The 21564-nt window shown below is 45.8% G+C and overlaps 1 protein-coding gene across 7 annotated transcripts in view; it reads left to right on the top strand.

Annotated features, from left to right (window-relative positions):
* Window positions 1-21564, top strand: part of COL6A6 (collagen type VI alpha 6 chain) — a 177466-nt gene that overhangs the window by 73387 nt on the left and 82515 nt on the right. For all 7 annotated transcript variants that reach the window (XM_070072824.1, XM_070072827.1, XM_070072823.1 and 4 more), the window contains 8 exons: window positions 1674-2270; window positions 3504-4124; window positions 5225-5785; window positions 6842-7399; window positions 9523-10098; window positions 12390-12959; window positions 20003-20346; window positions 20429-20507. In XM_070072824.1, the coding sequence (XP_069928925.1) occupies window positions 1674-2270; window positions 3504-4124; window positions 5225-5785; window positions 6842-7399; window positions 9523-10098; window positions 12390-12959; window positions 20003-20346; window positions 20429-20507 (3906 nt within the window). The remainder of the gene's footprint in view (window positions 1-1673; window positions 2271-3503; window positions 4125-5224; window positions 5786-6841; window positions 7400-9522; window positions 10099-12389; window positions 12960-20002; window positions 20347-20428; window positions 20508-21564) is intronic.

Raw genomic sequence — 21564 nt, 5'->3', positions numbered from 1 at the left:
CAATCTCGGAATCCGAGTGAAGAGCGTCCTTGGATACAGTCTGCTTATTGTAAAGGAAAGGAAGCTGAAGATCAAGTGTACCGAATGGCTTGACGGTGCTCAAAATTCACAGATCAAGTGAGGGCTTTCATGACTTGTTCTGTGACACTCTATTTTCTGTTCTTTTTAGAAACTTTTATTTAATTTAAAGGCACAGAGACAGATGTCTCCTACTTACTGCCTCTATCCCCCAATGCCCACAATATCCAAGGATGGACCAAGCCAAGTCAGGAACTGAATCCGGGTCTTCCATGTGGATGGAAGAGACGCAATTACTTGAGCCAGCATGGCTGGCTTCCAGGGTGCACATTAGCAGAAGCTGAAATCAGGAATGGATCCAGGCTCAACTGCAGGCACTCTGACATGGGATGCTGAATGCTGATGTCCAGAGCGGCAGCTTAACCACAGCACCGGATGCCTGCCCCTGCACTGAACTCCTAAGCGTATTCCCACCACTTCTCCCCACCACACACACATTTCCCTCCCTTTGCAAGATAAGAAATGAATCTTACCCAAAGGTCGGGAGTGCTGTAAGTCCCAATTAACAAGCCATCAGTAAACAATGTTTATCACTTTAGCCCAGGGATTCTCTGTCATGCAAGATTATATCTAGATAGCTGGTATTAAATGAAGCTTTAAAAGGTAGTGTATTTCTAAATAAAAATCATACTTACAGGGGAAACTGAAGCTGTTATCTCTTTTGTAGCCTAAGATAGGGTGTCATCACATTTGCATCTGTAAGAATACATTTACCTTTTTAATACTCACATGATTCATCATAAATATTGTAAATTTTAAAATAGATTGAAACAATCTCACATTTTTGTGATTTTAAGATTTTAAAAATTCAAAAGTATTATAAGTTAATAGATCATCTATTACATTGCTTAAATGACAATTTCAATGAAAGGCTGTCTTTCAGATTTCGCTATTAAAACCAAGCAGAAGGAGTTTGATTGGCAATACAATTTTTATTCTATTGATACAAATTGAAATCAAATTCTGAGAGGGAAGAAAAAGAGTACAAGGAGAAATTAACCACTAAGGGTATAAAAACCTGTGACTTTTTACTTCTCTGTTTTCCTATTTCTAGTTGGTACATTCTTTGCAAAAGTATACTTTTGTGATCAGTTCAAATGAGAGGTTGTGTAGGAGGATGGTGTTGTGGCATAGCAGGGGAAGCGTCCTATAGTGGAGCACTGGTTCAAGTTCTGACTGCTCGGCTTCACAGTCAGCTAGCTCCATTAGTGCACCTCAGAGTAGCAGATGATGCCCCAAGTACTTGGGCCCTTGCCGCCTGTGTGAGAGGACCCATAGCTTTGGCCTGGGCCAGCTGCAGCTGTTGCAGCCATTTGGGGAGTAAACCAGCAGTCACAATATACCTCTCTCCCTCCCTCTCTTTCTGTCTCTCCTTCTCTCTGTCACCCTGACTTTCAAATAAATCTTTTTTAAAAGACTTATACAAAACAATCAGCCCAGGAAATGTGGGGTTTTTTTTTTTTTTTTTGAGAAAATATGAAATTTCAGGCTATTATTTCATGTTTATTGTCAAGATGCTATAAAAGAAAAAAAAAGGAAAGAAAAATTTCCCTTTTAAAGTTCTTGCTTTGGTCCCTACATTTGTGGTTCTGCAGGCCCTCAGTATGGCGACGTGGTGTTCCTGGTGGACAGCTCGGATCACCTGGGAATTAAGAACTTCCCTTTCGTGAAAGCCTTCCTGAACAAGATGATCACCAGCCTCCCCATCGATGCCAGCAAGTTCCGCGTGGCGCTGGCCCAGTACAGCGACCAGCTCCACAGCGAGTTCGAGCTGGGCACCTTCAAGGGCAAGGGCCCCATGCTGAACCACCTCAAGAAGAACGTGGAGTTCCTGGGCGGCTCCCTGCGCGTGGGCAACGCCCTGCGGGAGGCGCACAGGACCTACTTCTCCGCAGCCCCCAACGGCAGAGACAAGAAGGAGTTCCCCCCGGTCCTGGTGGTCCTGGCTTCGGCCGAGTCCGAGGACGACGTGGGGGCGGCTGCGGAGGCCCTGCGGCGAGACGGGGTGCGAATCATCTCCGTGGGGGTGCAGAAGGCCGCTGAGGAAGACGTCAAGGCCATGGCCACGTCTCAGTTCCATTTCAGCCTCCGGACGGTCCGGGACCTGAGCACGTTCTCGCACAACGTGACGCAGGCCATCAGGGACGCGGTGCAGTACAGGGACGCGGCCGTGGATGACATCCTTGTAGAAGGTGGGTACAGCAAGCGTGCATAGGCATGCGAACAAAATCAACGTGGAGAGGAGAATTCAACCTCCATGAACTCCCCTTGCCCGCTGGTGGGCTGCATTTTCCATTGCTAAATATCCCCGTGGTTGGGAATGTCCTGTGCTTGTAGCCGTTGAAAGACTGATTAAAGCCTTGGCTTTCTGTCTCTCAGCCATGTTGCCTTTCACTCCCAGACTTCTTCAAACCCTGGGATGCCTGCTCCTGGTTTCCTAGCCTTTACCTCCGAGTCGTCTCCCTGGGTTTTAGTTGCTTTGCGACTGGTTCATTTAAAAGGTAAAGGTGCTTCTAAACTCCTTAAGTCAGAAGGCACATACGTAGGTATAGAATTCCAGAGCCAGAAATAATTTATAGTGGGAAAAATAATTTACAGTGTCCAGATCCCCTGTTCTGCAGAGAAGAACATGCAGGTGACCTTCGAGGTCATGTGAGCTGGCCCAGGCCAGGCTGCAGTGTGCAGCCAGAGCTAGGTCAGGCCCTTGGTTTCCAACCCGTACAGTTTCTGCCGTTCCCTGCTGTTCTGTGCTAAATTAGTTTCCCTGTGTTCTGCTCCACAGCCCACTTGCTTTCCCAGTCTCTCTATTAACAAGAATGCCCAAGAGTTTATGAATAGCATTCAGGAGAAAGGCAGGGAGAAGCCATCAAGAAAACACTTTGCTCAAAGTGTGCATCTCCAGATAAATAATACTGGAAACTCATGCTGTTCCTGGCTAAATCAATTTGAGATGACACATGGGATTTCCTATTGATAACAGAGAATGCTGCTATTATGATAATCTATGAAAATGTAATTCCTTACCCCAAATAAAATAGTCAAAGGTACAATTATTGTTCTTTTAGCTTCCCTTAGGGAAATATGGACTATAGCTACTGATAGGAATGGTGTTGACGTCTATGTGATTTTAACATGATAGTAATGGCTACTGTGCAGTCCGTGACTCTTAGGGACCAGGCTCCAGGCCAAGCAGATTATGTCATCTAATGCCTGTAACTACTGTGAGATAAATAGCATTATCATCTCCCTTTTAAGAAGGAGGACATTGAGGCTGGGAGTTGAGCTAAGATCCAGTGTCTGAGCCCTGGTCCTCTGTTCTCAGCTTCATGGTGATTTCCTGTGGCTCCTTCTCTGAGTGCATACCTGGGCACATCCACCTCCACGCATCTCCAGCTAACACTCTGCTGTTCCCTCCTTGCGTGCAGTTTGCCAAGGCCCTTCCGTGGCTGACGTCGTATTCCTGTTGGATGTGGCGGTCAATGGCAGCCTGGAGGACTTTGACCATCTTAAAGGATTCCTGCAGGAAAGTGTGTCTGCCCTTGACATAAAGGAAAGCTGCATGCGGGTCGGCCTGGTGGCCTACAGCAATGAGACGGAGGTGATCGGCTCCCTGAGCGAGGGCGTCAATCGGTCAGCAGTTCTCCATCGCATACAGAGCCTCTCCCCCGGAGCTGGAGAAGCCTACACGGGAGCTGCCCTCCGGAAGATCAGGAAGGAGGTGTTCGGTGCCCGTGGCGGCAGCCGGAAGAATCAGGGCGTGCCCCAAATTGTGGTGCTGGTGACTCACAGGGCTTCAGAGGACAACGTGACCAGGGCGGCTGTTAACCTCCGGCGCCAGGGAGTGACGGTGTTCACCCTGGGTGTGGAGGGGGCCAGTGCCACCCAGTTGGAAAAGATAGCGTCTCACCCCGCCGAGCAGTACGTCTCCAAGCTGCCAACCTTCTCTGACCTGGCCGCCCACAATCAGACATTTGTGAAGAAGCTGCGGAACCAAATAACCCACACGGTCTCCGTGCTGGCAGAACGCACCGAAACCCTCAAATCCGGTAAGGTCACGTGGAAAGAAGGCTTGCCCATGCCCTTTCTGTTTCTTCTTTTCTTTTCCTGTTGTTTGAACATTAAATATTTAAAAAGGCTTAGCTGGGTACCAAGTGCGCAAGAGGACAAGTTCCCATATGTATCTCTATCTATCTATCTATCTTTCTATCTTAGCTTGGTAAAATGAAGTCCAGTTTGGTGAGAACAACAGCAGGTGAGCTGCTGGCACAGAAGGAGGGATCTCCTCTCTCTTCCCCTTTGGTGTGGCTTTCACTGGACTCATGACTGAAATACAACCCAGAATCCCATCTGCTGCTGTTTTTTTTCTTTCTCTCCTTTGCTTCTCATGTCACCCTGTTCTTTCTTTCCCTAAATTTCTTCCCTTTCTCTTCTCCCTTCACCCCCAAATTGCCAAGTTAGCCAATAAACAGGAGCTGTGATTTGGTTGGTGGACAAAGTAGCTTACAGGTTCCAGGAGAGAGGCAGAGGGCGGTATGTCTTTTATATGTCTCATGCATGCACACGTATGCTGTGGGAATATTTTATGCCTATGTATATATATACAGATATATAGGTGTGTATGTCCTTAAAAAAGATTTAGAGCATATTTAATGTACAAGTGTCACTGACTTTCACATACAATGTCACTGACAATGTCCCTAGGTAATTAGTTCATTGGCTAGGGAAGGTAGGGTAAAGAGCCGATAATTTGCTCAAGATTTCATGCAAGAGAATTTAGATGAATACATCCACAATATCCAGTTAAGTACCTTGTGCATCTTGTGGCACACAACTGGACTTTTGCCAAGCAGTTACTAGAAGAAGTTACTGCAGGAAGTGACTTCTATAAAGCAGCTCAAGTTTTTCCTACTGTAACCAGACTGACTGTGATGCAGGGCAGAGAGTTAGAGTGATTGTCCTCAGGGATCAGAAACAGCTCTGGTGCAGCCAGTGCTCAGTTCCTGTAGGTTGACCTCCCAAACACGTCTTTAAAGCCTGGAAGCTGTTTCTGTCTGAAGAGGCTCAGCTTGGTTCTTCTTCCCATCTGTTTCCATTTCTTCTTCACTCTTTGCCCAAATAACACATTGAACCCGTTTGTTGCTTTCAGGCTGTGTGGACACCGAGGAAGCAGATATCTATCTGCTCATCGATGGCTCGGGGAGCACCCAGGCCACGGACTTCCAGGAAATGAAAACCTTCCTGTCGGAGGTGGCGAGCATGTTCCACATCGGCCCCCACAAGGTGCGGGTCGGGGCCGTGCAGTACGCCAGCAGCTGGGACTTGGAATTTGAGATTGGTAAATACTCCAACAAGCATGATTTGGGAAGGGCCATTGAGAACATCAGGCAGCTGGGTGGGGACACAAACACAGGTGCAGCCCTGAACTTCACGCTGAGGCTGTTGCAAAAAGCGAAGCAGCAGCGAGGGAACAAAGTGCCATGTCACCTTGTCGTCCTGACGAACGGCATGTCCAAGGATAGCATCCTGGAGCCTGCAAAAAGACTGCGAGAAGAAAACATCCGGGTCTACGCCATCGGGGTCAAGGAGGCGAACCAAACACAGCTGCGAGAAATTGCAGGAGACGAAAAGAGAGTGTACTACGTGCACGACTTCGACGCTTTAAAAGACATAAGAAACCAAGTTGTTCAAGAAATCTGTGCTGAAGAAGGTAAGAGATATGGTGCTTTTGACTTTGAACTTCACCTCACAGATGGCCTTCTAGACAATCTTTGACATTATTGATTTGGAGAAACAACATAAATTTCTAAGCGAAGATCTGATGATTTCTCTAGCTGCGCTCTGTTCTCCAGAACAAAATGGAGAGCCCCTCCCATTAAAGTGTTCTAATTAATACCCCCAAGCAAAATAAGTGCACTTGGAGAATTAATTAAGCTCCTGCCACAAATCCCTGTTAGGACAGATCTGTGATTAGATACTGCAGGTGTAATAGGATCAAATGATTTCAAGTTTTAAGAAGTACTTCAGGTTTATTTAAATTCCTTTTCCATAAAACTTGTAAGAATTCTTTCAGAGTTACTTCAGTGCTTTTCAATTGGGTTGATTCCACGTGCTTGGGCTATTTGGCAATTAAAGAGGCATTTGTGGGCCGGCGCCATGGCTCAATAGGCTAATCCTCCGCCTGCGGTGCTGGCACACTGGGTTCTAGTCCCGGTCAGGGTGCCAGATTCTGTCCTGGTGGCTTCTCTTCCAGGCCAGCTCTCTGCTGTGGCCAGGGAGTGCAGTGGAGGATGACCCAGGTCCTTGGGCCCTGCACCCCATGGGAGACCAGGAGGAAACACCTGGCTCCTGGCTTCAGATCAGCACGGTGCGCTGGCTGCAGAGTGCCAGTCGCAGTGGCCTTTGGAAGGTGAACCAACAGAAAAGGAAGACCTTTCTCTCTGTCTCTCTCTCTCTTACTGTCCAGTCTGCCTGTAAAAAAAAAAAAAAGAGGCATTTGTGTTTGTTATAACGGAATACTACTGGCATCCAATGGGCAGGGGTCAAGGTTACAGTTAAACATCTTAGGGTAGCCTATGACACACAGACTACCCTCCACAATGAAGGTGATTTGGTCCAAAATGTAAGCCATGCTAAGATTGAGAAACCCTGAGTTATATATTTAAGCAAGTTACTAACCTATTGACAATCCTTACCAAGCACACTCTTCAGTAGAGAATTAATTGTGTTCTGGATTTTCCTGTCCACTCTCTTTGCTCCCATGCAGCCTGCAAAGACTTGAAAGCTGACATCATGTTTCTGGTGGACAGTTCTGGAAGTATAGGACTCGAAAACTTTGGAAAAATGAAAACATTCATGAAGAGCTTGGTGAGCAAATCTCAGATTGGGGCACATCGTGTGCAAATTGGTGTAGTCCAGTTCAGCCACATCAATAAGGAGGAGTTTCAGCTGGACACATTCATGTCACAGAGTGACATTTCAAACGCAATAGACAGGATGGCTCACATTGGCGAAACCACCCTGACAGGCGGGGCCCTGACCTTCGTGTCTCAGTACTTCAGCCCTGCCAAGGGGGCCCGGCCCAACGTCCGGAAGTTTCTCATCCTCATCACGGATGGCGAGGCTCAGGATGTAGTGAAGGAACCCGCAGTGGCACTTCGGCAAGAAGGCGTGATTATCTACTCCGTGGGAGTGTTCGGCTCCAACGTCACCCAGCTAGAGGAGATCAGCGGGAGGCCAGAGATGGTTTTTTATGTTGAGAATTTCGACATTCTGCAGCGCATCGAAGATGATCTTGTGTTTGGAATCTGCAGCCCCCGTGAAGGTAGGCGTGAATGTCTTCACCTGTAGCCCTGTCCAACACTAGTCATCATTCCTTGAAATAAGCAGGGCTCCATCTGAACATTGTATAAACTTTTTGTTTGATTGAAACATTTATCCTAGTGGTTTTGTCACATTAACAGAGTAGGGAACTACTTTGGTCCATCTAGACTCATTCTCATTGTAGACAAGCAAACATGGGATGAAGAACTGTCCTTGTGAGAAAGTAGCACCCTACCAGGTCTTTGGCCATGTTCCCTAGAGGCAGAAACTGGATACCTGAGTCCTCTTGGAGTGATTGGTTAATAAGGTGTTTTCAATATGGGAAGAAGGACATTAGAATTGGTCATGGGGTCAGACTTAAGCAAGAAATTCATCTTTGCTAGAGCCCAGGTTCAGCCCAGTTGCCGAGGGAGATTGAGGGCCTGAATCACACCATATGATCTTACATTGAAGCAGGGTCTAAGCATGTGTGTTCCATGTCATTGGGCCATGTGTGGGCTGCTGAGGCAGTGGGCATGGGAACCTCATCTCCCAGGGAAATGGCTTTTGGGAGGTTTGATGTTGATTTTTTTTTTTTTTTGCCATTTCTAAAGACCAATGCTTGAATCAAATGAGATAATGTCAAAAATGCTTTGATATTCATTAAATCTTACCAAGATGGACTTTAGTAAGGGAACCTGAGTGATGGATGCTGCAAAGGAAGTAAAAGGCACATTCCCAGTTCTTTTCCTACAAAATTGCAAGGTGCTAGAAATTATCAAACCAACAAAATCTCAACAAAGCTGACTGATTTACACTATGATCTGGGGGCTTCAAGACAGAGGCATTCTGCAATGTCTCTATGAAAGAGATGGACATTATTGGAGGTTTAAAGGAGAAACACTGCTTGGTTTCTATTCAATCATTGTTTTGTTCAACTCCCACAAGCAGGATTAGTGATGATGGTTGGTATTTTGTAGACATAGGAGTATGTTCCCTGATAGTTCTGCCCAGAACATATAAGAACTCTTTGAAGGGTTCCAACACTGAGTAGCCACCCGTCCGGGCCCCGGCCCCATTCCTTGGGTAATGGAACCAGGCTTTGTAGACAGCCAAATGCCAGAGAGATACAGTTCCCTCTTTGGAAGAGCCAGCCTTTCGTGGGAAATTGGTTTATGGCTCTGTGTACTTGGCCTCCATTCAGTGGGGGTGAGTGCATAGGCTTGAGGGTTTTCAGGAGCCCTACCCAGAGCTAGTCAACCCTGGCACAGGGAGGAAATGGAGCAAGCCTTAGGGCAGTTGAGGAGTTGACTTCCTCACAGTTCCATTTCTCAAGAATCTGGTGAGTTAACACTGGGCTCCTATCTTTCTAAGGCCTGTGGGGTAGATGGACTTTATAACTGCTAAATAACTAATCATCTCAAATTCCACTTCTCCAGAATGCATGAGTTAGAGTTTGGAACACTGTACTTTCAGATGGAACATGCTACAGATGGGTTAAGAATTAATTGGGTCTTTCCTGCTCTTCTCTTCCATGACACTGACCTCAGGTTTAAAGGTTAATAGGAGCATCATGTTAGAGGACAACTCAGGCCAAGTGATAAATGGGCTTTTGTCTATAATGAGATGCAATCAGGAAAATAGATGCCTCAAGAAATTAAAAAACGGAAAAGTAACCTTGAAAAGTCAGCTGTCATGCATCCATGAGCTAATATAATGGTGCCAAATTCATTTCCATTTGGTCATTTCCCCAAGGTTTATCTTGTATAAATGAAAGCACATGTTGGAGAAATCACTTGTACAGGAAATTTTATGCAGAACTGTAATTTTTCTTTTAGTCCAAAGATTTCTCAAATTTTATTCCTGAGGGGCCTGCAACTGTCAGTTGCCCTCTCCCATCCCCTGCAGTAGGCTTCACTTCACACTTGCCTTAGCCTAAAAGCTCACCTGAGTATTACTATGTACCGGCAGCACAGATGTGCGTCTTCTGTATCTGGCGTCCAGGGAATTGACATTGTGAGGGATAATGTGGTCCCCTTGACAGAAGACATTAGGAATTTAGCATGGCTGGCGGGGACAGAGGCAGGGAGAGGGCGTGCTTCCAAAGTCACTCTCCCATGGTGTTCTTCCCTCTTGGTCTTTCAGAGTGCAAGCGGATCGAAGTGTTGGATGTTGTATTTGTAATTGATAGCTCTGGAAGCATTGACTATGATGAATACAACATCATGAAGGATTTTATGATTGGCTTGGTGAAGAAAGCCGACGTCGGCAAGGCTCAGGTCCGATTTGGGGCTCTGAAGTACGCTGATGACCCAGAGGTGCTGTTTTATCTGGGTGACCTTGACACAAAGATGGAGGTGATTTCCATGCTGCAGAACGACCAGCCCATGGGGGGCAACACTTACACTGCCGAGGCGCTAGCCTTCTCAGACCACATGTTTACCGAAGCCCGGGGCAGCCGCCTGCACAAGGGGGTCCCCCAGGTCCTCATTGTGATCACTGATGGGGAATCCCACGATGCTGAAAAACTCAATGGCACCACAAAGGCCTTGCGAGACAAAGGCATCCTCGTCTTGGCTGTGGGGATTGCTGGCGCCAATCCCGTGGAGCTGTTGGCCATGGCGGGATCAAGCGACAAGTACTTCTTCGTGGAGACCTTTGGAGGCCTGCAGGGCATATTTTCAGATGTGTCAGCCAGTGTCTGTAACTCTTCGAAAGTAGGTAAGGCCGGTGGGCTTGGTTTCCCCTGTTGAATAGCATAGAGACAAATGAGAAAGAAATAGAGCAATAGCACCAGGAACACGTTTTCCAGAGCAGAGGAGGAGCCCTAAGTGTTTCAGGGACTTCTTCAGAGTTGGAAAAGCCACACGTGTCCCCTGCAGACCCCTCCCGAGAGAAGTGCCTCTGGCAGCATTCCTGCTCGCTCCTTCCCACACTCCTCCACTGGCCAGCGAGTCGCTGCTCCTAAACAGGCTTTATTTATTAGGACACATGTTACTCACATGTTTTTCCACTCCCTAGTTTTCTGCTCTTCACACCAAGCATCAAATTCTATCTGTTGCTAAGAACAAGCTATCCTTCCTCAAAGTCTTGCCTGCAGGTGTGAGGTCCCGAGTTTCTTTGACACTTCCTGTTGTGGCAGGGTGGGACTTAGCCTAGCAGTTAAGATGCCCACGTCCCATCCCGCGTGAGGGCATGTGGGTTTGATACCCACCTCTGACTCCTGGCTCCAGCTTCCTGTGAATGCAGGAAGCTTTCCTGGAAGGCAGCTAGGTGGCTGCCTGTCACCCGTACAGGAAACCTCCTCCTCCATACAGGAGTTCCTGGCTCCTGGCTTCAGTGCCAGCCTGGGCTTTTGGAGAGTGAACCAACAGATGGACTCTCTCTCTCTCCCTCTCTTCTCTCCCTTTCTCCTTCTCTCTCTCTGTTTCTCTGTCCCTCTCCCTACCCTCCCTCTTCATCTCCTTCTGTCTCTTTGTCTCTGCTTAAACAATAAAATAAAAATATATTTAAATATATTTATTCACTAAAAATTAAATAAAATATAGAGTCCTGTATTAAACACTCTGGTCCAGCCTCAGACATTTCCAGGACAGAGTACAGTGGGATTTCTGTTGTGTTTCTAGTCTGGCTGCTGGAGATCACTTTACTGCATGTGTGTCTGTGTATGTTCATTGATTTCATTGATCATTCACTCGTTCAGTTGCCCTCTTCCACTTTTGATTCACAGGAAGATTGTGATCCACTAAAATTCTTCAGTCCCCCCTCAATGTATTTTATTTAAAATACCAAGCATTCTAATTAGATGAATTGCTGTTAGTCCACAAGTCTAACATCTTGGTGCAGTACTCTTTAAAAATGATTTAACTTTTTCTGGTGTTTCATATGCTTTGCCTCCATAGACTGCAGCTAACTTTTTCTTGAACAAGACTGACAGACTCTTCCTGGGTCTTATTGAACACTGGCACACATTCTGACTTCTTTATGGCTAATGCCTAAAATTCAATCTCCCTTCTCAAGTCCTCTGCAGAAGTTGACATTGCATTCTCACCCTTTCTTTGCATGAAAGTTGCCCTTGATTTCCTGTACTGGGCTTTGAAACAAATGGATTTAATGAGTTAACTAGTTCCCGAAGGATCCATGTGTATTTACCATATTTCTTCTTATCTCTCCCTTGCTTATCTGGCCTGCGGGATTCTCAGACATCTTTCATCCTCTGAGAGGCTACAATGAGAATGAATTAAGTTAAGGCAGTGGTAGGATCACTAGGGAATTCAAGGAAATAATGTTTATCAGAAAGCTAAGGACACACACATGAGTATGTGCCAAGCATAACTCACTCATTGGCAACAGTCTCCCATATTCCTTTTGTTTTGTATTTAAGCAAGTATCTCTAAGTATTGTGCATTATTTGTTCAAAAATATTCCTCTGAAGTCAATATTTTTGCGTGTATATTCGAGAAAGGGGGCTGATAAAGAAGAAAACCAACCAGATAAAGACTAGAAGGCAAGCTTGGAAATCCTTCCCCTCAATTTACACTAATAAATCAAAAAAAAAAATTTATTGGGTCAACTGACCAAGGAAGCCAAGTCACAAGTCCAAACCATCTGTCTGTCTGAATTCTAAAATGGTTGTGTGCTATTTTGTTTTTTCTTGCTGTGCTGCTACTGTCACTGGGTTTTCTGGAAGGCTAAGACTAGATTGCAGGTGAGGCCATGTTTTTTCTACAGCAACATTGCTTGTTCTCTGCATCTTGGAAAAGAAAATGGTGTAAGACAAAATGGAAAAGCCAAGAGAAGCATAAAAAGATGCATGAGTGATTCATGCCTGGTGCTGCCTTTACTTATGATCTGGTCATTTGTTTATTTCCTCTCCAATGAATGTGACCACAGGGTAGGGTAAAATATGAAAACACTTTCAAAAATCTTTAATACAGTTGCAAATTCTTGGTGGGCTAAAGAAGATAATATTCTGGTTTTTTTGTTGTTGTTCCCTTTCCTTTTCTTTACAGATTGTGAAATTGAAAAAGTGGATCTTGTCTTCCTCATGGATGGTTCCAACAGCATTGACCCAAGTGACTTCAAGAAGATGAAGGAGTTTGTAGCATCTGTTGTTCAAGACTTTGATGTCAGCCTCAACAGGGTGCAGATCGGAGCAGCCCAGTTTAGCCACACCTATCAGCCAGAGTTTCCCCTGGGAACTTTCACAGATGAAAAGGAAGTGTCATTTCACATTGAAAACATCCAGCAGATCTTTGGGTACACACACATTGGAGCTGCCCTCCACCAGGTGGGACGTTACTTCCAGCCAGACATGGGCAGCAGGATCAACACGGGAACCCCCCAGGTGTTGCTGGTCCTCACAGATGGCCAGTCCCAGGATGAGGTGGCCCAAGCTGCCGAGGAGCTGCGCCACAACGGTGTGGACATCTACTCGGTGGGCATCGGCAATGTGGACCATCAGCAGCTGATCCAGATCACGGGGACCGCGGATAAGAAACTCACAGTTGATAACTTTGATGAGCTGAAAAAGATCAAAAAAAGGATTGTGCGCAACATCTGCACCTCGGGGAGTGAGAGCAGTAAGTGATGTTTTCCCAGCTCTGCTTCCATCCCCTGGGCTGCTGGGACAATATAGGTTTGTGCCTCTGGGTTTGAAATGGAACTTTTCCTGGTTACCAAGTATCTTCAGTGACCTGTACATTAAGCAACAGGGTGTTTGAGGTCCTGGGTCTCCTTTTCCCTACTCTATCCTGGGGGAGCATGCCCCCTTTGGGAATGGGAATGCCTTGACTTGAGAAGATGTGAGGAAAAGGCTGCTCTATACAAACAAGCCAGCGGGTTTCAGGGTGGGAGAACTTGTCTCAGATGTACATTGTATGATGGATTTTGGTTGCCTAGCAACAGGGCCTCCAGGGCTGCCAAGCACAGTGTACAGGTAGGGAGGGAACATCCCTAGAGCGTTATTAACTTCACCACAGAAGTCAGTAAATATTTTCTTAAACTTAGCACATTTTTATGTTTTTCCAACAAAGGGGGGAAAAGTGTCTTAGAAACAGGCAGCTTTCTCTGTTATAAAGTCCCCCTGTGGGTTGGCTATGATTCTGTGTGATGACCCACGGCAAAGAGCAGCCCCGGGTTTCTACCAGGAAAGGAAAACCTCAAAGTGGCCATTGAGAGGCACTCTGGAGACCCAAATTGGAAATCGCCTCTTCCCTTCGTGTGTGTGTGTGTGTGTGTGTGTGTGTGTGTGTGTGTTTGCACGTGTATTGCTGGAGCAATTTACAGCACAGGAGCAGTTTTCTCCAAAAACATTCTTCTAAACTCCGGTCTCAACCTTTGGATAAGATAGGATATGTAGGTTAAAGGTAGAGACTCCTGTGGTTCATCAGTCCATTAGTCCTGTTCTACGGTCTCCTCGTATCTGATCACCTCTGGCAAACCTGCCATATTCATTTCCTCTTTCATGTGAAATACTTCCAATTATTAGAAAAATTTTGTTGGAACCACCTAGTTTCTACTTCAGTGCATGAAAAGAAAAACAATCATGGAAAGTGAAAAACAAGAGTAAAAATTCCAAGCAGTGAGTGAGTTATCTTTAAAGGAAATGGTCATGGACACACACACACACACACACTGTGAAAGAGAGAGAGAGAGAGAGAGAGAGAGGAAAATACTATATATTGAGATAAACTTGAAGTTATTACTCCAGCAAGCAAAAATGTGAGGGCTTTGTAGCCAAGCTGTGAGTTGCAGGCTGATGAGGCTGGAATGAGCCCTGATAAAGCTTCAAAGGCATGTGCAAATGCAGTAGGGGATGCCAGTTTTCTTGAAACTATAAATCCCCAAATCAAAGAAAGCAGACAATAGCTTTGGGTGTCTCAAAGCAAACTGGACTTAGAGCCTGAACATTTGTTCTGCTTCTTAGTAAAATAATGCATGACTTTGGAGAGTCACTTCCTTTTCTGAGTCTTTTTTTTTTTTCTCGTTCCTAACGTGAAATTCTTTTAAAGAGTTTCTCTAGTTTGCTGTAATTCAGTGTATGTGAATAGAAGGTCAGATATGTGGAGATGTAAGGGAAATGACTGGGGGTCCCTATGTGCTGAGAACCTCTGAAAGATCAAGCGTGGTGCTCTAAGCACTTGCAATGCATTAGTTTATTCCGTTCTCCCATCAGCGAAGTGGCTTCTGTTCTTATTTGCATTTATAAATATGGAACCTGGGGCTCAAAGGAAAATTCCTGGCCTGATCCATCTTGGGGAGTAGTAACAGACCAAGCATATTTTGCAACCTAGGTTTGTCTGACCTCAAACTCCATCTCCCCTCCCCTCTATTTCTTGGTGAAATTAAGCTGTTTTATAGTCATGGTCAAGGCTATCTGATGCTGACATAATAAAGAACTAGTGTCAACATGGTATGTTTAACCAGTAAGTACCTGGAGCTTCTGGACACATGATGGGTTTGTATCTTTGAAATTCAACCCCCGGCCAGCTGCTGCTCCCTGAGGATACCACCCCTAAGCTGTCACTTCCAACAGCACAATCTAGTAGCAGAACCTGCATGACGTATCCTCACTGGCCCCCTAGGAAGTGGTAAGATGACATTGTTCAACACAAGAACTCCAGATCAGCCTGGATCTAAATCCCCACTGCGAGATTTACAGTGGTAACTGTGGGACCTTGGCCAAGCTTCTCTAAGTCATGAGTTCCTCTTTTATGAAAGGAACATTTGAAGTTTCTGGGGCCAGTGCTGTGGCGTAATGGGTTAAGTTGCCACCTGCAATGCTGACATCCCATATGGGCCCAGCTGCTCCACTTCTGATCCAGCTCCTTGCTGTTGTGCCTGGAAAAGCAGTGAAAGATGGCCCAAGTGCTTGGGCCCCTGACACCCACGCGGGAGACCTGAATGAATCTCCTGGCTTTGGCCTGGCCCAGCCCTGAGCGTTGCAGCCAATTGGGGTCTGAAACAGTGGACGGAAGATCTCTATATCTCCCTCTTCCTCTCTCTAACTCTCCTCTCACTCTCCAACTCTCCCTCTAAATCTCCCTCTAACTCTGCCTTTCAAATAAACGTCTTTTTAAAAAAAAAGTTTCTACTTTGTTTCCTAAGGACTGGTGAAATGGTAAACGGCAAATTCAGTGCGCATGAGTTACTATGGTAGCGTGATATTGAAGGCACCTAGATGTGATCATAGAAATGCAGACATGTGGTGCTGGGGTGGTGGCACAGCAGGTTAAGCTGTCACCTGCACTACCAGTACCCCATATTGGAACCAGTCAATTCCAAGTTGCTCCACTTCTGACCCAACAATCTGCTAGTGCCCCTATGAAGATGGCAGACGATGGCCCAGGTCCTTGGGCCCCTGCCACCCACATGGGAGTCTGGGATGAAGTTCTGGGCCTGGCTTTGGCCTGGCCCAGTCCTGGCTGTCGAGGCCATTTAGGGAGTGAATCAGCAGAATGATCTTTTTCTCTCTGTCTCTGTTTCAGTCTGCCTTTCAAAATAAAATAAATCTTTTTTAAAAATTAGAAATGCAGATACATGGAGCAATGGTTAGTTTGCATAAGGACAATTTACCAAAAGTTCCTTGATTTAGGCAATAGTTTAAAGCTGTATTCAAATTTTATGCCTCAGTATACACCAAATTCTCCTAAGTAACTGATCTCCAACGTGTGTTTTTCTACTTTTATCCACGCTTATTTTCCTGATTTTAGTTTGAACCTGGGCACTCTACCCATTAGAGAAGACTTCAGTGGCTCCAGGATGAGGACGCCTTGCCCTTCTTGGCATGGAGTCATGATGAGGTAGCAAAAGAATCGGTTTCTCTCATCTCTTGCATTATAATCATAAATAGAGGGATCAAAACATGGATGAAATAAAAGGCCAATCTGATTCTATGAAGTAAGAGACGACCTCAGATCTGAATCAAGAAATGAGCAAAATAGAAGGGGAGTAAATAGTCATTTCCAAGTTTTCCCAACAAGGAGCTCTTTATGTCCTGTCTTAACTGGGTTCTCTAGAAAACAGACCTTGGAGCCAAGTGTCTGTACGATATGTCTTTGGGGAGTGCAGTCCCAGGGATGTGAGCCAGGGAAGGAAACACAAGTGGTCTCTGAACTTCTTGAGAAGGCACCCCTGGGCCACTGGTTATGCAGAACACCACCAGAGAGGCCCCGTGGGGCCATGGCAGAAACCAGTCCAGAAGGGGGAATAGAGGAGACAATCCATCTACCAGTTCCTTCCCATCTGCTGCCTCTCATTAGTCAGAGTTGACCCTATAGAGTGTTTTGTTTTTTTGTGTGTGTGTTTTTTGTTTTTTTTGTTTTTTGACAAGCAGAGTGGACAGTGAGAGAGACAGAGAGAAAGGTCTTCCTTTGCCATTGGTTCACCCCACAATGGCCGCTGCGGCCGTTGCACTGCGCTGATCTGAAGCCAGGGGCCAGGTGCTTCTCCTGGTCTCCCATGTGGGTGTAGGGCCCAAGGACTTGGGCCATCCTCCACTGCACTCCCGGGCCACAGCAGAGAGCTGGCCTGGAAGAGGGGCAACCGGGGCAGAATCCGGCATCCTGACCGGGACTAGAACCCTGTGTGCCGGCGCCGCAGGCAGAGGATTAGCCTATTGAGCTGCAGTGCAGGCTCCCATAGAGTGTTAACTCGCCCACAGCTGTGTTATCCAGCTTTGAGGAACTGCTGGTGAAACCAGAAACAGGATCCATAGTGCACTGCACCTGGGCTGCAAATGGCGAGGGGAACACAGCCTGCAGGAGTTCATGTGGGCTGTGTGTGGGCACCTCAGCCCCTACGGCCCTGCTGCGGTGAGCGTGGTGGAGCTGTGTCAGAGCCTGGCCCTCTCCCTTACTGTGTCAGGAGACTAATGATGGCAGCCGGGCTCTCCAGTGGACACATGTCCAAGTCTTGAGGGGGTGTGCCTGTGTGCCTACTGGGTGCCTTACTATACTGAACTATATTTTCCAGAACATCCTTTCTCTTCTGTATCTATGGCGCCCCTTCCTTCAAAGGCCCAGATGAATTCCTCTCCTATCCAGCTAATAATTGCTCATAGTTCCCCTTTCCTTCTAAAGTATTTTCTCAAGACTCCGTCTCTTCATGTTGTGAATACACTGTAGCCTCTTGACAGTATTTCTTAATACTAGGAATCTGCGACGATCAGCTCCGGTTAGGGACTTGCCTTATGAGTCAAATAATTAGGATCAGCTTTGGGGCCTGGCAAGGAACCATGGGACTGCAGCTGTCTAGTCCAATCTACCCTTTTCTGTTTTTTTTTTTTTTTTTGTATTTTTATTTAGAGATATATAATCCCCTTGTTTTTATAGGCAAAAAAAGTAATGCCTGGAGAGACTAAAAATTTGCCAAAAGTTGTCTAGCAGTGCCAGGGTCATGACCAGCACGTGACCGAGACTGAGCTTCCCGTCTTCTCACTCGAAGCCGCCCCCCCCCCCCCAGCTCCTGCACTGCTGCGTGGAGGGCTCGGCAAAGGCCCAGAATGCTGCTCTGATTTCCCCTTTTTTTCGCCTCCTGTGGCCTGTCCTGTGGGTCACCTCCTTAATTTTCCTTGCTTTTATGGCCTTCTCTCTACTCCCACTCCTGCTGTCCCAGTTTAATCTTCATCATTTCTCTTTGGAAATCCAACTTTGCTCTGCTCCCTAGCTCATCCAAGACGGTTCCTGGCTCCAGTTCTTTGGAATCATCACTGGCAGATTCTCTCTGAATCACAACCTCTGTCCTGGAGCACTCCAGTTCCAAAATTGTGCAGGGCTCCTGGTGTCAGGGAACACGTCTCAGAGTTGTCAAAGTCGTTAGCTGAGAGCCCACCTGCCCAGCCTGGCCCTGGTCTCCCTAATTGTATGTAGACAACATGGCAGCTAGCTTTGGATTTGTTTGACACGTTCCCTTGCTTTGATCACAGTATTACGGAATCATTTGTCAGTTTGATTTAGTCACAAAGAAGCCTATTTAGGTAGATACTTTTATCAATCTAGACATTAACCTAAAACGCTCAAGTTTTGTAGGGAACAAGGGAGCAGGTTCCAGGGTCAGTATCACTGTGGCATTGCTGCTGATTTTTTATAAGAGTTGATTTTCCTTGTTGAAGGCACACATCTTAGTTACTGACTGGTGTTCTACTCAGAAGTTCAAACACTGTTGATCTAAGAGAAAAACTTTCCATCTCAAAACAGATATGACAGGGTACAGATTGGCCAGGAATTCAGGAAAGACATCCTCATCTGCTTCTTTCTGACTAGATTCTGTCTCTTTACTTGCTGAAAATGTCTAAAGAGGAGATTTCCCAATTAAGTAAAATTATAAGACCAACCTTTCACATTTAGGGGGTAACACATTTAGTTGGAATCTTATGGTGAAAATTGATTATCTAATAAGGCATTTATTTTCCTTTGCCCAACTCTTTCCTCATCAAAAATGAAGTTATTAGCCCTTGTTTTAAGAATTAAAATAGATACTTTGGTTTCAAGACTGCAAATGCCCATTTGACCAATGCTGGAAAGTAACATAGGTAGGCATTGGTCTACACAACAAATATCTGAAAAACTGCAGATGTAAACAAAGAAAATTAAAAATCATTCCTTATTTGTCATGTGATTGTATCCTTCTTTAAGTATCTGCTTGTGAGAAGCTCAACTTAAATTACCAAGACACTTCTAGTTTCTCCAGTGCTTAAGGTGGAACTAATAAGGACAAGAGGACAAGAACAAAGCCCTTGAAGCCCTTAAGCACCTCTAAGTATTTCTAGAACTCCAAAATGGTGGCTTGGCTTCCCCAGCGACTGAGCTCCTGAAGTCACCACCATCTTTGACACGGTTGAATGTGGGTAATTTGATTCACAGTTTTGTTCACTTGTAAGACTTAAATCAGCAGTATTTTAAAGGCTCTTTTTGATTTTTAATTTTTGTTTTTCTAAAATAGATGTTAGAAAACAGAAGAATCAGAGCCCTCCTTTTTGAAAGATAAATCATCAAAACCAATTTTTAGATGAGTCTTTTGTGTTATTTTTTTAAGATTTATTTATTTATTTGAAAGCCAGATTTACACAGAGAGAGGAGAAGCAGAGAGAGAGAGAGAGAAATCTAGAGAGAGAGCAAGAGAGAGAGAGATCTTCTATCCGATGGTTCACTCCCCAATTGGCTGCAATGGCCGGAGCTGCGCCAATCCGAAGCCAGGAGCCAGGAGCTTCTTCCGGGTCTCCCACACATGTGCAGGGACCCAAGGACTTGGACCATCTTCTACTGCTTTCCCAGGCCATAGCAGAGAGCAGGATTGGAAGTGGAGCAGCCAGGACTCAAACCAGCACCCATATGGGATGCCAGCACTGCAGGCAGCGGCTTTACTCACCACACCACAGCGCTGGCCCCTCTACATGACTTTTTCAAAAGCTATGATAAAATCTTTCAGCACTTTGTTATAAGTAGCATCCAGACCTTATACCAGTTGAAAGTAGTAATGGACTTACACCTTTACAAGTTATAATCGAGTGACCCCAAGCCTTACTCGTGTCCTTTCTAGTTTTCCAAATTCATAACTGTAATTGGAGAATTTCAAGTCTGAGCCAAATAAAGTTGTTTGTTGATTCTCTTCCTTTGAATCCTAGATTGTTTCGTGGATGTTGTGGTGGGATTTGATATCTCAACTCATCAGAACGGGCAGACTATGTTTGAAGGCCAGCCTTGGATGGAAGCCTACCTTCAAGACATCTTACGTGCCATCAGCTCCCTCAATGGAGTAAGCTGTGAAGTGGGCACAGAGACTCGGGTGAGTGTGGCTTTTCAAGTGACAAATGCCCTGGGGAGATACTCTCCCAAGTTTGAGATCTACAGTGAAAACATACTGAACAGCTTGAAGGGCGTAACAGTTAAAGGACCTTCGCTTCTCGACACAAGCCTCCTGACTTCTCTGTGGGATACGTTTCAGAATAAATCGGCTGCCCGAGGAAAGGTAATGCATTTGTATTTTATTCATTGCTGTGTGGTGACGATGAACTTTTTACTCATTCGCATATTTTTGAATACTTCCCTAGGTGGTCCTTTTATTTTCAGATGGATTGGATGACGACATTGAGAAACTTGAACAAAAATCTGATGAACTCAGGAAAGAAGGTATGGAGCGTGGGGCGGAGTTGGAAAGGGTTACCTGCTAACTTTGTCAGCTCTGAACCCAACCCTGCCTGGAAGTTTCCAGGCACCCAAATAACCTTGAATTTGATGCTCTATACTCTGTATGCAGTTGGCAGAGCAAACGAGCTCTCGACATTTTGACACCTCCTTTTCTTCCCCAGGCCTTTTGAGTAGGAAATAGCACTGAGTACAAAGTACTGCCCTGCATCTCACAGTCCTGAATTTCTTCTTCCTAATGTTTCCGGGAGAATGTTTCATTCTCCCTCACCACACATTATCTAATATTGCTGCTGCTTTAGTATTGGCTGAAATGAAAAGTATGTTTTGTTTTGTTTTTTTTTTTTTGACCAAGGAATAAGAGAGAAGCTGTTTTCTTGTACGACTCTCAAGGTTTTCCAGATTTGCAAGCAAGAACTTGCTCATGTTTGGGGCCTCCTAATCAGTTCCTTCCTTTCAGACCACAAATGAGCCAAGCCTGGTGTTTAGGAATTTTTAAAGCTCTGGCACCAGGCTTTTTGTTTTGAGACCCAATGGCTAATGTGACTTATCAGTTCTTAGGAAAACATGGGTCAATGGAAGCAAAATGCACCCACGTATTCTGGTCCGAACAAGAATTGAAATACCCCCTGTTGGCGCTGCTGATGCCCCAACCAGATCCACTATGTACTGCAGGTTCACCCAGCCCCAGCCAGCTGCCCATATCTTGCCTCCTCTTGGAAGAATTGCCCTGCCAATGGGAGCCCTGCACCCAGGAGCTCACTCCTCATCCTTGGGCAGCAGAGAGAGTACAAAGAGTGGAACCTTTGCCTCCAAATGGCACCAGTACTCTGGTAGAGCTCCCCAGGTTCAGGTGAAAACTGGATTCCAACTGCAACACCTTCTTGCTCATGTTCATCCCCGACCCTGCCCTGCTGCTCACCCCAGCTGTCTTCACAGAGCACTTCTGCAACAAAAGGTGCACATCCAAGTCTCCTACCATAGACTCTGCCTCTAAAGAAGCTGGCCCAAGACATCTGCCTCTCAGGGTTAGCTGACATAC

This window comes from Oryctolagus cuniculus, chromosome 4 (assembly GCF_964237555.1).
Source record: "Oryctolagus cuniculus chromosome 4, mOryCun1.1, whole genome shotgun sequence".
Lineage (NCBI taxonomy): Eukaryota > Metazoa > Chordata > Mammalia > Lagomorpha > Leporidae > Oryctolagus > Oryctolagus cuniculus.
Note: the sequence above shows the minus strand (reverse complement) of the source record. Positions and strands in the feature narration are given on the sequence as shown.